General features: G+C 44.5%; 1 protein-coding gene across 1 annotated transcript in view; it reads left to right on the top strand.

The window, feature by feature from the left end:
* The window catches only part of LOC146063559 (regulator of microtubule dynamics protein 2-like), an 82,135-nt gene that overhangs the window by 13,970 nt on the left and 53,481 nt on the right, over nt 1-14,684 (top strand). The window contains exon 4 of the mRNA XM_083176033.1: nt 12,514-12,574. Coding sequence (XP_083032159.1) covers nt 12,514-12,574 — 61 coding nt within the window. The remainder of the gene's footprint in view (nt 1-12,513; nt 12,575-14,684) is intronic.

The raw sequence follows: 14,684 nt of genomic DNA, 5'->3' as shown, positions 1-14,684 counted from the left end.
AGACCAGATGTTTTCTAGCGGCTCCTATAACCGTTCCTGCTGACATACTTCTTATCCGCGACAGGCTTTACTGGGCATGTTCGAGCTCTAGCTACTTAAGCAAGATCTCAAGTGTAGCCCGGAGCCGGCAGCAGGCGCAGCACTGTCCCTGTGCTGGGGATAGGGCATTGCCTCACTCCAGCTGTCAAAGTTGATAGCTGCAGGGGTTCATACATGTGCCCTGCATATTGGCCTGCTATTATTTATTTATTTATTTAGATTTAGATAGCAGGGGCGCATATCACCCCTGTCATTTAGCGCACACCGCCTCCTTCTTACGTGGGGGAGAAGTGATATCAGTGCACATAACATGCCCTGATACCCCTTCTGCCCCATAACGCTGCATCAAACATCTGCCCCGATGTTTGTTTTTTCATTCCTTTTAGTGCATGCATTTCTGCGAGTATACAGAGGTGTTTAAAGCCTTCTAAAAGTGGACAAGTGTAGACGTTGCCCAGAGCAACCAGTCAGCTTCTATGTATCATTTTATAGCATGTATTTGATAAATGGTAACTAGAAGCTGGTTGGTTGTGATTGGCAAATTCTCCACTCTTTAGTAGGCTTGTAACATCTCCCTCTATTATGTTATGTTCTTGAATAGACATAAAAACATTTTTTATTGTTTGTATGTTTTTTAAATGTTTAATTTCCTAAATTCCTATATATTTAAAGTACTGTAGAGGCATTACAGGGCATGGTGACACCTGCTGCACACTTTCTATATGGGGTTTCCGGGAAGGTTGCGCCGTGGACTAAAGGTGGTCACCTAGCTGCAAAAGTATGGGTACACTGCCAGTACCTGTGATAGTGCTAAAAAGGGGGGGAGGTTACACCTTGCGGTGTCACTTTTGCGCTCTGGGGACCCTTGTGAATATACAAAATAAACTCTTTATGGCTATAAGAAGTTAACAAACATGAGTGAAGCGTTATCTTTTCAAAATAAATAACATTTATTTCCTCTACCTCCCCATGGCAGCATACTTCTGGGTTTCCGCCCCCTTGGGTAGATATCTGAAAGGAACAAAAAAAGACACTGCCCCCCTATATAAGGGACCGCCCTCCTAGGCTCTGTGTCTTTTTTTCCTTTCATGGGTAGATGGATGGCTTACCCTGCGGAGATCAGGAGGGCTGGTTCCTCTGCCCAGTGCAGCTGTGAACTTAGCGTATCGTGTCTGGGACCCCCGCCATCAAGTGTGGTCTGGGACGTCCGTCTGCTGTAGCTCCCTGCCGCCCAGTGCGTCCATGGGAGAAGGTGCCCGGCGAGGTGTGCGGCGTCTGAAGCCGCAGGCTGAAGCCGGTAAGCGCGGCGTGTACATGGGGCGCGTCATCAGACGGCGCCCGGAAGCGGAGGTGGCGTCTGACGTCACGGGGATACACGCACGCCGGGCATGGAGTTAAAACTAGTCTGCAAACAGTGGAGGTTGCTGCAGACGTGTTCTGAGACCAGCAGACGAGGTAAGGCCCTGTGGAAGCAGCAGCGCTGCTAGGGCAATGGCTGTTCTTACGGAAATGATACTAAGTGTATGAATTTTTCTATTAGAGTACAGCGTATTGTGAAAGTGTCATTATGGAAGAGGACAGGAAGCAGCCTGCGGATGCAGGGTAAGCCAGGAATTATTGGAGCATTAGTGGAACATACTTCTTGTTGTTGTTGGAGCATACAGTTAGTGACTTGGCGTTTACTTATACAGGGCAGGACCCAGTAAAGAAAAAACGGAAGGGAAAGCCAAGTATAAAAAATTGCATACAGCAAAGTGTGTATTATGCAAAAGAATTTTACCTGAGAAATGTTCAGGTTCTACATGCAACAAGTGTGAGGGGACACAACAGATGGGATTACCCCAAATGACGGAGCTGGTCTCACTGTTAAAAACAGCATTAGCTGACACGTTTATGGCAAAAAAGGAAAGTACTAAGGCTTCTACAAAAAGGAGAAGAGTAGTACTCTCTGATTCAGATGACCCAGAGGAAGGGCCTGCAGCTAGACCAGAGGAGGAAGCAGAAGAGGGGGAAGTGTTTCAAGAGAAAGAAGAAATTGACTTCAACCCAGATCTGTTAGAAAGTCTGTTGTGTCTCATTAATAAATCCCTGAATATTGAGGATACACAGGAAGAAGGAAAACTTCAAGATTTACTGTTCAAAGATAAAAAGAAAAAGGGGAAGCAGTTTCCTTTATCAATACCTCTGAAAGAGATAGTGGAGGAAGAATGGCTTCACCCCGATAAAAAAGTACCTGTACCCATAAGAGTACAAAAAATGTACCCGTTTAACCCTGAAGAGGTTAAAACATGGGAGGAGCCACCAAAGGTGGACGCAGCGATTGCTCGCATATCAAGAAAGACAACACTGCCGTTAGAGGACGCTAACGTATTTAAGGATTCGATGGAACGCAAAATAGAAATGAACCTGAGGAAGCAGCACGTGACGTCTGGTGCAGCAATCAAAGCGTCATCAGCCATGGCTATTACGTCTAGGGTCCTAAGGTCATGGGTTCAGGACCTGGAGTCGGATATGCTAGATGGAATTAAAAGGACGGAACTGATGAAAATGGTACAGAACATTCAGATGGCGGTAGAGTTCCTGTGCGATGCCTCCCTAGATGGGGTACGGCTGGCAGCAAGATCCAGTGCAAACAACATAGTGACAAGGAGAGCGCTCTGGCTGAAGCCATGGGCGGCGGATAATCAATCAAAAAATAGATTACTATCTATTCCCTTCCAGGGCAAATACCTATTCGGACAGCAACTGGACGAAATAATTACAAAAATATCGGGTGGTAAGTCCGTATGGCTACCCCAAGATAAGGCGGTAAGAAGAGGACAGTTTAACAAAAACTTCAGGTACTCTACAACAGATTATAAAGAAGCCAAAACATATAGACCAGGTCGTAGTTTCAGGAGGCCCTGGTTTGGGAATAGAAGTACTTTTCGTGGCCAAAGAGGCAGAGAAGGCCGCTTTGCCTTTCGTCAGACACAATGACGCCAGACAGAGGGTTGGCGGCAGACTGATACATTACAAACAAGTCTGGTGCCAATCAACCCAGGACAGGTGGGTATTAGAAGTCGTGTCTTCAGGCTACAAAATAGAGTTTACCAAACTGCCGGGAGACTGGCTGGAAGAGTCACCTGTCCCAAGCAACTGGGAAGAAAGATCAGCATTATTAAGCAGTCTACAGGTCATGATAGACCAAGGTGTGGTAAAAAGAGTACCAAAACATCAAGAAAACCAGGGATGGCACTCAAGGTTTTTTGTGGTGAAGAAGGCATCAGGGGGTTTCAGGACAATACTAGACCTGAGAAGGTTGAACACTTTTGTCCACACAAGAAAATTCAAAATGGAATCGATCAGAAGCATTCTTCCGGACATAGAGAAAGGAGCCTATCTAACAACGATAGACTTAAAGGATGCTTACCTGCATATTCCGATATTTTTAGGGCACCAAAAATACCTGAGATTCAGACTAAAAGGAAGAACTTATCAGTTCATGTCTCTACCATTCGGCCTATCAACATCACCAAGAACCTTCACAAAGGTATTAGTGGTGCTGGTAGCCAACTTGAGAATTCAGGGGGTGTCGATATGGCCATACCTGGACGATCTTCTTATTATGGCAAGATCAGAGGTTCTGTCAGCTCAGCACACAAAACTGGTGCTAGACTATCTAAAAAAGCACGGCTGGTTGATAAATTATCAAAAAAGCCACCTCGAACCCGCACAAAAAGTGATATACTTAGGAATGGTTTTAGATACACAATCTATGCGTGTGAAGCTGACAGAAGACAGACGTCAGAAGCTGATCAAGGAAGTAAGAAAAATGTTAAAAGAAAACATAAGTCATACAGAGGAGTGTATGCGAGTGCTAGGCCTTATGTCGTCAGCAATAGAGGCTATACCATGGGCAAGGTTCCACATGCGGGCATTACAAGGATGCTTCCTAGAACAATGGAATGGAGAAGAAAAAGACAAGAGGCAAAAAATCTTTCTATCAAAAGAGGCAAAAGCAAACCTCAGATGGTGGAACAACATGGAGAGACTAAGTCAAGGGAAGTCGTTTGCAACTCAGACACAGATTATAGTAACCACGGACGCCAGCAAGCAAGGCTGGGGGGCCGTGTGCGAACAACGGATGGCACAGGGAGAATGGAATATAGAAGCAAGCCGGAGCCATTCCAATATAAGAGAGATGATGGCTGTACTGATGGCATGCAAAAAATTTCAGAAGTTACTAATCAACAAGGAGGTTGTGATAAGATCGGACAATCAGTCTGTTGTGACATACCTGAACAAACAGGGGGGAACGAGGAGCAAAGCCCTGATGATGGAGGCAGCGAAGGTACTACAATGGGCAGAGAGTCATGTGGTAAACCTCAAGGCTGTATTCATTGCAGGGAAGGAAAATCGGCTAGCCGACACCTTAAGCAGGAGCAGGATAGCCCCAGGAGAATGGGAGCTGTCACCAAAGGTGTTCGAGGCAATTGTGAAGAGATGGGGCCTACCACAAGTAGATCTTATGGCGACAGAGAAGAATGCGAAGGTGCCTTGTTACATTTCCAGGCACTGGGAACCAGGATCATGGAAGGTAGATGCCCTGACGGAAAGGTGGGAGATGAAACTAGCATATGTCTTCCCACCATTTCCGGTTATTCACAGGCTAATCAGCAAGATAAGCAGAGAAAAATCCAGGGTGATCGCGATTCTACCATACTGGCCGAGGAGAGCGTGGTTTGCAAAACTAACTCAAACGGCGATAGACGAACCATGGATACTGCCAGATTACAAGGACCTAATACAGCAGGGCCGGTATTATCAAAGGCAGCCAGAAAACTGGAGGCTAACGGCCTGGTTGTTGAAACCAGGACATTGAGAAGAAAGGGTTTTTCGGAAAAAGTGGTGAATACACTTTTAAAAGCGAGAAAATATTCAACATCCAGTGTATATTACAGGACATGGAGGAAATATATATACTTCTGCAGAGCAGGGGGCAAAGATGAGAGAAGAATAAATACAATTCTGGAGTTCCTACAAACAGGATTGGAAAAGAACCTATCAGCGAGCTCTCTGAGAGTACAGATATCGGCACTAAGTGCTATCCTGGATCTGAAAATTGCAGACAACAGATATATTCAAAGATTCGTGCAGGCAATAAAAAGGATCAGGCCAGTGTTCCATAACCCGCTGGCACCCTGGGACCTTAACATGGTCCTGAATGTGCTGACGGAGGCACCCTTTGAGCCGTTAGAAGAGGTGCCCTTGAAGATGCTCACCATCAAGGTAGTCTTCCTTGTCGCAATTACTTCGGCTAGGAGAGTCTCGGAGTTGCAGGCGCTATGGGCGGAGGAGCCGTTCCTCAACTTCTTCGAAGATAAAGCAGTATTAAGGACAAACCCGCATTTTTTACCAAAAGTTGTTTCAAAGTTTCATATGAATCAGGAAATAATATTACCGTCCTTCTGTAAGAACCCAGCAAACTCCAAAGAGGCAAGGCTGCATAATTTGGATGTAAGTAGAGCATTAAAAATATACCTAAAAAGATCAGAGGCCTGGAGGAAGTCAAAGAGACTGTTTGTGCTTACAGAAGGGATAAAAAAGGGTCTAGGAGCAACAAAAATGACGATATCCAGATGGATAAGGGCATGTATATGTGAAGCCTACAAGATTAGGAAATTAGATCCTCCAGTGGGGCTAAAAGCTCATTCTACGAGAGCGCTAGCAGCATCGTGGGCAGAAAAAGGGGCGGCGTCACTGGAAGAAGTGTGTAAGGCAGCATGCTGGTCCTCGTCACACACGTTCACCAAGCACTATAGGGTGGACGTGGCGGCTACTGAAGATACAAAACTAGGAAGAAGAATTCTTAGTGCAGTAATTTAAAAAAAAAAAAAAAAGGAGGAGTAGAAGAGAAGTAGTACTCATAAGAAAGACTTGGAGCACACTGTAGATACGGTGAAAGAAACCAGTATCCTTTTTCCTTTTTACATTATATTACTATGCCCTCCCAGTGAAGAAAACTGCTAGGGTAGACCCAGAAGTATGCTGCCATGGGGAGGTAGAGGAAAGTACAGATTATTACCTGTTAATAGGCTTTCCTCTACTCCACCATGGCAGCCGTTTTCCCAGCCCTGAACTAAAGGGTTGAGTGTGTTATTTAATATGAATAATTATATGAGTTAAGCTTGTAAAATGAAAGACACAGAGCCTAGGAGGGCGGTCCCTTATATAGGGGGGCAGTGTCTTTTTTTGTTCCTTTCAGATATCTACCCAAGGGGGCGGAAACCCAGAAGTATGCTGCCATGGTGGAGTAGAGGAAAGCCTATTAACAGGTAATAATCTGTACTTTAATTTCTGCATAATATATGTGGTATCCAAACAGTAACAACAATAAAAAAATAAATAACAATAAAAAATGATTATTAATAAGAAATGAAAAAAAGATGATGATAAAAATGTCCAAGTAAAAAATGATGTAAACACACTTATTAGAATGTGTTATGGCAAGATTTCTAAGCCTAATACCGGTACACACATACGCAGGGTAGGTGGGGTATGGGATAACACACAGGGGTTATGCCTTTTGGTGTGATCACACTGGTTTTCTGTCTGGCTGAAGGTTAATTTTTGTAGTCTTCAACCAGGATGCCGCTGTGGGCTGATATTAGAAGGCACGCAAGCACCTGGAACCGCCGATCACGCCTCACCTTAAATAGAGGTCAGTCGACGGAAGTCTGCCGGCAGACGTTTCCACGTTCATCTCCCACTTCTGGAAGAGGTAATATCAGCCCACAGCGGCATCCTGGTTGAAGACTACAAAAATTAACCTTCAGCCAGACAGAAAACCAGTGTGATCACACCAAAAGGCATAACCCCTGTGTGTTATCCCATACCCCACCTACCCTGCGTATGTGTGTACCGGTATTAGGCTTAGAAATCTTGCCATAACACATTCTAATAAGTGTGTTTACATCATTTTTTACTTGGACATTTTTATCATCATCTTTTTTTCATTTCTTATTAATAATCATTTTTTATTGTTATTTATTTTTTTATTGTTGTTACTGTTTGGATACCACATATATTATGCAGAAATTAAATAAATGTTATTTATTTTGAAAAGATAACGCTTCACTCATGTTTGTTAACTTCTTATAGCCATAAAGAGTTTATTTTGTATATTCACAAGGGTCCCCAGAGCGCAAAAGTGACACCGCAAGGTGTAACCTCCCCCCCTTTTTAGCACCTGCTGCACACTGCATTAACACCCCCACCATTATTTATTATTTATTAGCAGTTTCTTATATAGCGCACACAGATTCCGCAGCACCATGCAGTAGGAGTGGCTGTACAGAAAAGGGTTGTGGCCTAATTGAAATGTGCAGATGCCCCTTTTTCGTCACTTCAGGAGCATGTCCAGCATTCCCAAAGATGGGGATTTCTGCAGTGCCAGCTCCTTATCTATGACAAGAGCAGAGTACTGCAGAAGAGCAGGGCCGGACTGGCCATCTGGCACTTCTGGCAAATGCCAGAAGGGCCGATGGCCTTGTGGAACAATTTTGTGCATGGGTGAGGAGGATGTCTGGTCTCTCCAGCGTCATCAGCAGCAGCCCGTCACCCCTCGCAAGCCGCCTCCAATGTGCAGTATGTAAGGACGCGAGGAGTCCTGCTCACTGGAAAATGAGCTGTGCCCGGCAATGCTAGCGGCTCCACACTCTGCATCCCGCTGCTCCCCCTACGCTGCCTCACAAGTACAAAAGAGAGTTTGACAGGACTACCCTGTGCTCCTTTCCGGGACCCGCCATCTGGCTCCATCTGCTATTATAGTGTGTATATGTTGCTGCAGCCGGGGACGGGACGTTGGGCAGCCGCACTTTCACCCAAACCCACAGGCTGATTGTGGTGATACTGGCTTTGCCGCTGGATACACAAACTAGAATCCGTGCAGATGTATATTCATCACCCTGCTTGCTCCTAACAGCCACTACAGTCTGCACCCGCTTGCCCAGTTGTTGATTACACAGGGTGGAGATTCATGCTGCATGGCATTGATAGAGAAACTTAATTCCTGATGTGTAGATTGTGAGCCTTGAAAATTAACACCATGGGGCCAACCTGCAGCTGAATACTCGTGACCCCTGAGGGGACGGAGAACCCCGTTATTTGGCACCCAGTGCCAGCCCCCCTCAATAGTCAGATACAAGACTCTGTTTGAGGAAAAGTAAGGTTGGACACTTGAAATATATGCCCTATGCTTCCCTGACCTACTGGACCAGAACTCTCTGGGTAAGTCCACGCACATAATGGGCATTACAGTGTGCGGCAATGTTTAATGGGCATAACGGTGTGTTCCATAATGTGTAATGGGCATAACGATGTGTTCCATAATGTGTAATGGGCATAACGGTGTGTTCCATAATGTGTAATGGGCATAATGGTGTGTTCCATAATGTGTAATGGGCATAACGATGTGTTCCATGATGTGTAATGGGCATAACGGTGTGTTCCATAACGTGTAATGGGCATAACGGTGTGTTCCATAATGTGTAATGGGCATAATGGTGTGTTCCATTATAGTAATGGGCGTTACGGTGTGTTCCATAATGTGTAATGCCTCCTTTTTTTGATGCCATGCCTCCTTTCCATGTGGCCGCGCCCCCTTTGGAAGCGTGGCTTTGCCGCACAAGTGTCCCACCTTCTGCAAGTGGGCCTGGGTGCTCAAAATGCCTGGGCCGATTTTCTAGTCCCAGTCCGGCCCTGCAGGAGAGTAACACTCTGCAGCACCCAGCTCATGTCACTGCAGAAGAGCCGGTATTTGGGTGGGGTGCAGGTACAGTACATGAGGTGAGGAATTGATGGACTAACAGGGATGTTAAATGTTTGGCTGTTCTGGGGCTGCACATCCCAGCATGCCCTGCTGCAATTTTAGCATTCCCTAATCGTAGCACTGTGGCAGAGCATGCTGGGATGTTTGATTGCGCATCGGCTGGGGGAATATTGAACCCACTGGACTAGAAAATAAAAACTTTTCAACTTCAATATAACTACGTTTGTGTCCATCGAGAACGGCAATACTATAAATAACCCCTTAGCTTAGTCAGATCTGGGCGCAGGCACCTCCTGACATTTGGCCTATTAAATTTGGACAAAAAGCGCCTTCTATGCCCTGATATGCCCAATTCCAGCCGAGCCCTGTCCCTTAAGAAAAACCCTAATTGTGCAAACAACGTACAAATAAAAATAACAGCACAGTCACTTTATTCCTGATGAATGGACAGCATATGTATGCTGAAAGGGAAACAGCCCATGGCTACACCCTAATATCCCCAATCGCTAACAATAACACCCTAATGTGCATATTGGTTGGGCTATAAGGCTCTTATCTGCCTTCAGATTCTGTTTCTATATTATTGGATATCTGTTTTCCAGAGTAGTTTAGCGCCATCTGCTGTCATGTTTTAGTTATTACCAACATTTTATTAGCTTTTCAAGTCAGAGATTTTTTTTTACTTGAATAGGAAATGTTTGCATATTAAAAAAATATATAAATCATAAAAAAAATTGTAAAATCCGAATAATGATAAATCTTGGATTACAAAAGCATGTAGTAATTTTGTACAGCACAGGTTCTTAAATGTGGTCCTCATGACGCTGCACAGTTGAAGTCTCAACACAGAATCACAATTGAATTATTATCTTCAAGCAAGCTTATTAGTGTGTGTGTGTGTGTGTGTGCGTACATGGGCTGGTCGCGGTGCTAGTCCAGGCCACCCACCCGGTAGCTCCGCCCCTTTTCGGCCAGTCAAACCTTTGTTCCGGCAGGTCCCGATTTAGGTAATAGGAAAATTGGGAGGTATGCAATCCTCACAGCAACCATACCAATAGTTTTCACTGGGGACAGTATGTAACAATGGCCCTTATTCTGGTTGGTGCGGATATGTCCGCGTGCGTTCGTTCCGCCGATGTTTTGTGTTTGCGCATGTGCAGAGGCATATCTGCGCATGTGCGAAAGGGACATACGTCCAAATTCCGCATGAATTGTTTACACTACGAACACGGGGAGGAGAGGGGCGTGAAGGGCTGTTTGGCCTCATTAACATATGCATACGCCCCGCGTTTCATGGGCGTTCCCATGAAAACGCTGGGCGTACGTATGGTAATGCGGCCGTGACGCACGTGTAGGGGGCGGACATATGACATTGCCGGATGTCAGCTGCCCGCCCAGATCCCTGCTTTTGCACGGAGAAATGCCCGTGTGGTCTGAGCTCGCGGGAGCTGCCTGACCACTCGGTCCTGCATTCGATGGTATGCGACCATCGAATGATGGGGGGGGGTTCCCAGAGATGGAGGAGGTGTATACATGAGAAATCCACTCGTGCTCCGTGCGGTCAGTGGCTTACCGCATTCGGACGGAGTGAGCGATCCGTACGGAAGGCGGGGTTTAGGACGCACGGTCCTGGCCGCATATTCGGCTCCGGCCGCACAGACCAGAATAAGGCCCAATGTCTGCACTGTGTAGCTTTCCCTATCTTACATGTGTAAGTTGAACCATGCTTCAGATAGCGTAAACCAATTCACTTTAATTAGGTAATCTTGCAATCTGCAGCTGGTTAGCTGAAGCTATTTGCGGTTCAAATTGCGATATTTTTGCATTGCACATGTGCAGGGATATAGGAACATATGCAAAGTTTCCTGGCAGGGGTCCAAACTCAGAGGTAAAATAATCTCATATGTGAACACTTTAAGGTGCCCATACACGGCACGATGCGCACCGTGCGTTTTAAACTAGATCGCATTGCATCTAGTTCAAAACCCATACAATGCAATCTAGTTCAAAGAGTACGGGCAGCACATACTTTATGTGCTGTGCGATATGATGTGCGTGGGAGCGCGCATCACATTGCATCGCACCCATACATCGAACTGTGTATGGGCACTTTTACATCTTACTGATCCATTGAAAATATAGTTTACCATTATATTCATATATTTTGTAGTAGAAAAGTTAAGAAAAACTACTCATGCTTAAAAGGTACTAATTGCCATTTATAAAAAAAAAAACCTTTGATTTTTGCCATGTTCACACTGCCAGCTTTTACCCAACATTTTAATGCCGGAGACTGCAGCACTAGACCCCGATGTCACTGTTAAGGCAAATTCGCGGGTGAAGCAGTTCTACCCGATAATTTGCCTTTTAACGTGGTTTTTTTTTTTTTTTGCAGTGTGAACGGGTCAACCTGTATCTGCATACCCGGGTCTTCAACCCGGTAAAAAGCAGGGTTGAGACCTGGGAATTTCTACACGGGTTGAACAGTTCACACTGAAAAAAAAACCTGTGTTAAAAGGCAAATTACCGGGTCGACATGCTAGACCCGGGAATTAAAAAAGGAAAAAGAAAGTAGCGCTCACCAATGAGGAATTAAAGTAAAAAACATTTAATATACATATAAATCACAATCTAAATAAATTTACATGGACATATACATGAATAAAAATCGAATTCACGGCCCTTTGTTAGCCACTGTGTGGATATTGGTTAGGATCCGCTCCTATATTACCGCCTGAAAATGTTGTACCAATTTTGGACAGTACAGTTCTTAAGGGGGAGTAGGTTAACTTTCCACTGGATTCAAAAAGTTTTTTTTTTTTAGGGTAGATATAATTACCACTGCGGGTCACCATGGAGTCTTGTATCCATTTAGGATTGCGTAAATAGCTGTGATCTCTGTTGGGTGAAATAGATTTATCTTTCTCCGCTTTAAGAATCACAATGGTTGTGGAAAGAGGTGGGTATCTCCCAATGAGCAGTTCTCCAAGGATAAGGAGATGAAGGCGGCTGGTTGGGTCCAAAAAGTGCACAGTGCAACGATGGCAGTTGGGGGCCTGAAGGGTAGCAGCTTCCAATGCGTTTCACTGCCTCTAGGGACAGCTTTTTCAAGGATCCTTGAAAAAGCTTTTTGAATCCAGTGGAAAGTTAACCTACTCCCCCTTAAGAACTGTACTGTCCAAATTTGGTACATCATTTTCAGGCGGTATTATAGGAGCGGATCCTAACCAATATCCACACAGTGGCTAACAAAGGGCCATGAATGAGATTTTTATTCATGTATATGTCCATGTAATTTTATTTAGATTGCAATTTATATGTATATTAAATGTTTTTTACTTTAATTCCTCATTGGTGAGCGCTACTATCTTTTTCCTTTTTTATTCCTTAACCTAGGGACCTACTCAGTCCTTCAAGTAGCAGCTCCATTTTGACCCTACACCCCACGGCAGCGCCCATCTGACCGCCCTAGGGTGGTCCTCTGTTTGCTAGACCCGGGAATTGCCTAGAAGTGAGAACGGGGTATTAGAAGAAAAAAATCAACATTTAATTGCTACTTTAATAACTAAATAAGGTAAAATATGCCATATCAGTATTGTGTTTTAGTGAATACATAGCATCTATTTATATATATATATATATTTTTTTTTCTATCCCTTCAGGAAAAAATGTTGCTGGGAAGGCAATCCAATTAGATGACTCAAGTGCTGGTAGCCACAGATGGTAGGTAAATATTTTAATGAATGCAACTATTCCAGTTCTGCATTGATTGAGATGTACAAAATGTCATTAGTATTTACGGTATTCAACACTGTGCACTACAGTATATAAATCCTGAAAGCAATTCTGACAAGATCTGTGCATATATACTGCATACTTGCCTACCTGACCTTCTCCATGCAGGAGAAAATGTTCCTGGACTTCTCTGGTAATGTATGATTGCCATCACTTGTGGGGAGCTGAGTAAAGGTGTTTCACCACAGGTGCTGGCAATCATAGATTACCAGGGAAGTCCAGGAGCAGAGCATTGTAGACGTCTTCAGTGTTACTAATATATGTGGCTGAGCATATTTTACTGACACCTTTAGCTCAGGGTTGCCTACCTGACCCTCTCCTTCAGGGAGAAAATGCTCTGTTCCTGGACTTCCCTGGTAATGTATGATTGAGGCGGCGGTACGCGTCCTACGACCTTTTCATACCCCCACTATCCACGTCGGCGTGGAGTTGAGAATAGAATAGTGTGGCAAGCGGACGCGGATACCTTCACAGGTAAACGCGTCCCTTCGCAGGCTTCACAGGTATCCGCGTCCCCTCGCGGGGCTCACTGCGCTCGCCACGCTTCGGGCTCGGTGGCTCGCTGCGCTCGCCACACTATTCTATTCTCAACTCCACGCCGACGTGGATAGTGGGGGTATGAAAAGGTCGTAGGACGCGTACCGCCGCCCCTCGCGGGCTCGCTGCACTCGCCACGCTTCGGGTTCACGTTGATCGTGGGGTGGCGTTAACAATTGTGGGGGCCATTTCACACTTCAGGGTGGCTATTTGGCCTCTGTGGGCCATTTAACATTGTTTCCTATGGAAAAATCGGGTCAATTGAGGCATTGAACAGAAAAATCGGGTCAACTGAGACATTTAACATTGTTCCCTATGGGAAATCGCGGGCATCGTGTCGGTCGCGTCGCACCCGATTTTTTTAGTGCATTCAATGCCCGCGATGGGCGCCGTGATAAGTAAAGAGTACCGTGTTTTTCATTGAAGTTTTTTATTGAAGTCTTTTAAGAAAGCAATAAGGGAAGGGAAATACTTTTTGATAAATAGAGACTTCCGTTGTTTATGTTTGGACATCAGAGTGAAACAGGAAATTAATAAGTGAGATATATGCCACATCTAGTTCACTTGAAACCCATAAAATTCAGCACTGTGAGAAGTCCTGAAAACATTTAGAAATGTTTCTGTCCTGTGTATAGTTTACAGTTGAACTATTTTTTTGGGATGGACAAACAGCAGCAGGATTCAACATTTTTAGCGCTCAATGTTTTTTCTTGGTCAATTTTGTCTGTATGCTTGACTGAAATACCTGTCTATAGCTTGCATGTCACAGACTTCCTGACAAATCCAGGCCATATTAAATATCATAGCTGTTCTGTTTGATCTAGTCGCCCTCTCAAAAAATTAAACAAAGCACAAAGGATCTCATCTTGCATGCATCAGTGTGTATTCTACGTAAGGCAAGTGTATGAACTATATTTATGAAACAAAGCCTTCATGAAGCTTGTAATTATCGGTGAACGCATGCTGCACAAGATCTAAGGCGCCATATTTAATGTCTAATTTATTTTACAATTAGCTATACACTATTGTGAAAGCACTGCGGATTTATTATTGAAGCACATGGAAAGCATACGTCACAACTTTCAATCCTTTAGAGGGGATTAAACAAATATCAGAGAAGTATTGTTTACTTGCAATAATTAGATTGAAATTACAATGATCTGTTCTGTATTGTACTACTGTATTTGGGAACTTTTCAAGTGTCAATACATGGTCTTACTGTATGTATGAAATATGTTGTAGGTGCTATAACTCTATTGATATGGGAAACCTGTATTGCTGTGGATGTACGAATTAAATGTTCCCAGCAAGCCCAGTCAGAGTGAAACATTTGGGTGTGGTATGACCGACGGTCGGGATCCTGATGGTCAGTATACCAACATCGGAATCCCGGCTGCTGGTGCACCGACAAGGGGTAGAGTGCAAAAAATTCCTAAATGTGGGTTGTGGACCCCACGAGGGAATATAGCCATTGTCGGTCAGGATTAAAATATAGAAGCAT

Source organism: Crinia signifera, chromosome 3 (genome assembly GCF_055691185.1).
Source record: "Crinia signifera chromosome 3, ASM5569118v1, whole genome shotgun sequence".
Taxonomy (NCBI): Eukaryota; Metazoa; Chordata; class Amphibia; order Anura; family Myobatrachidae; genus Crinia; species Crinia signifera.
This window is presented reverse-complemented; position numbering and strand designations above follow the sequence as displayed.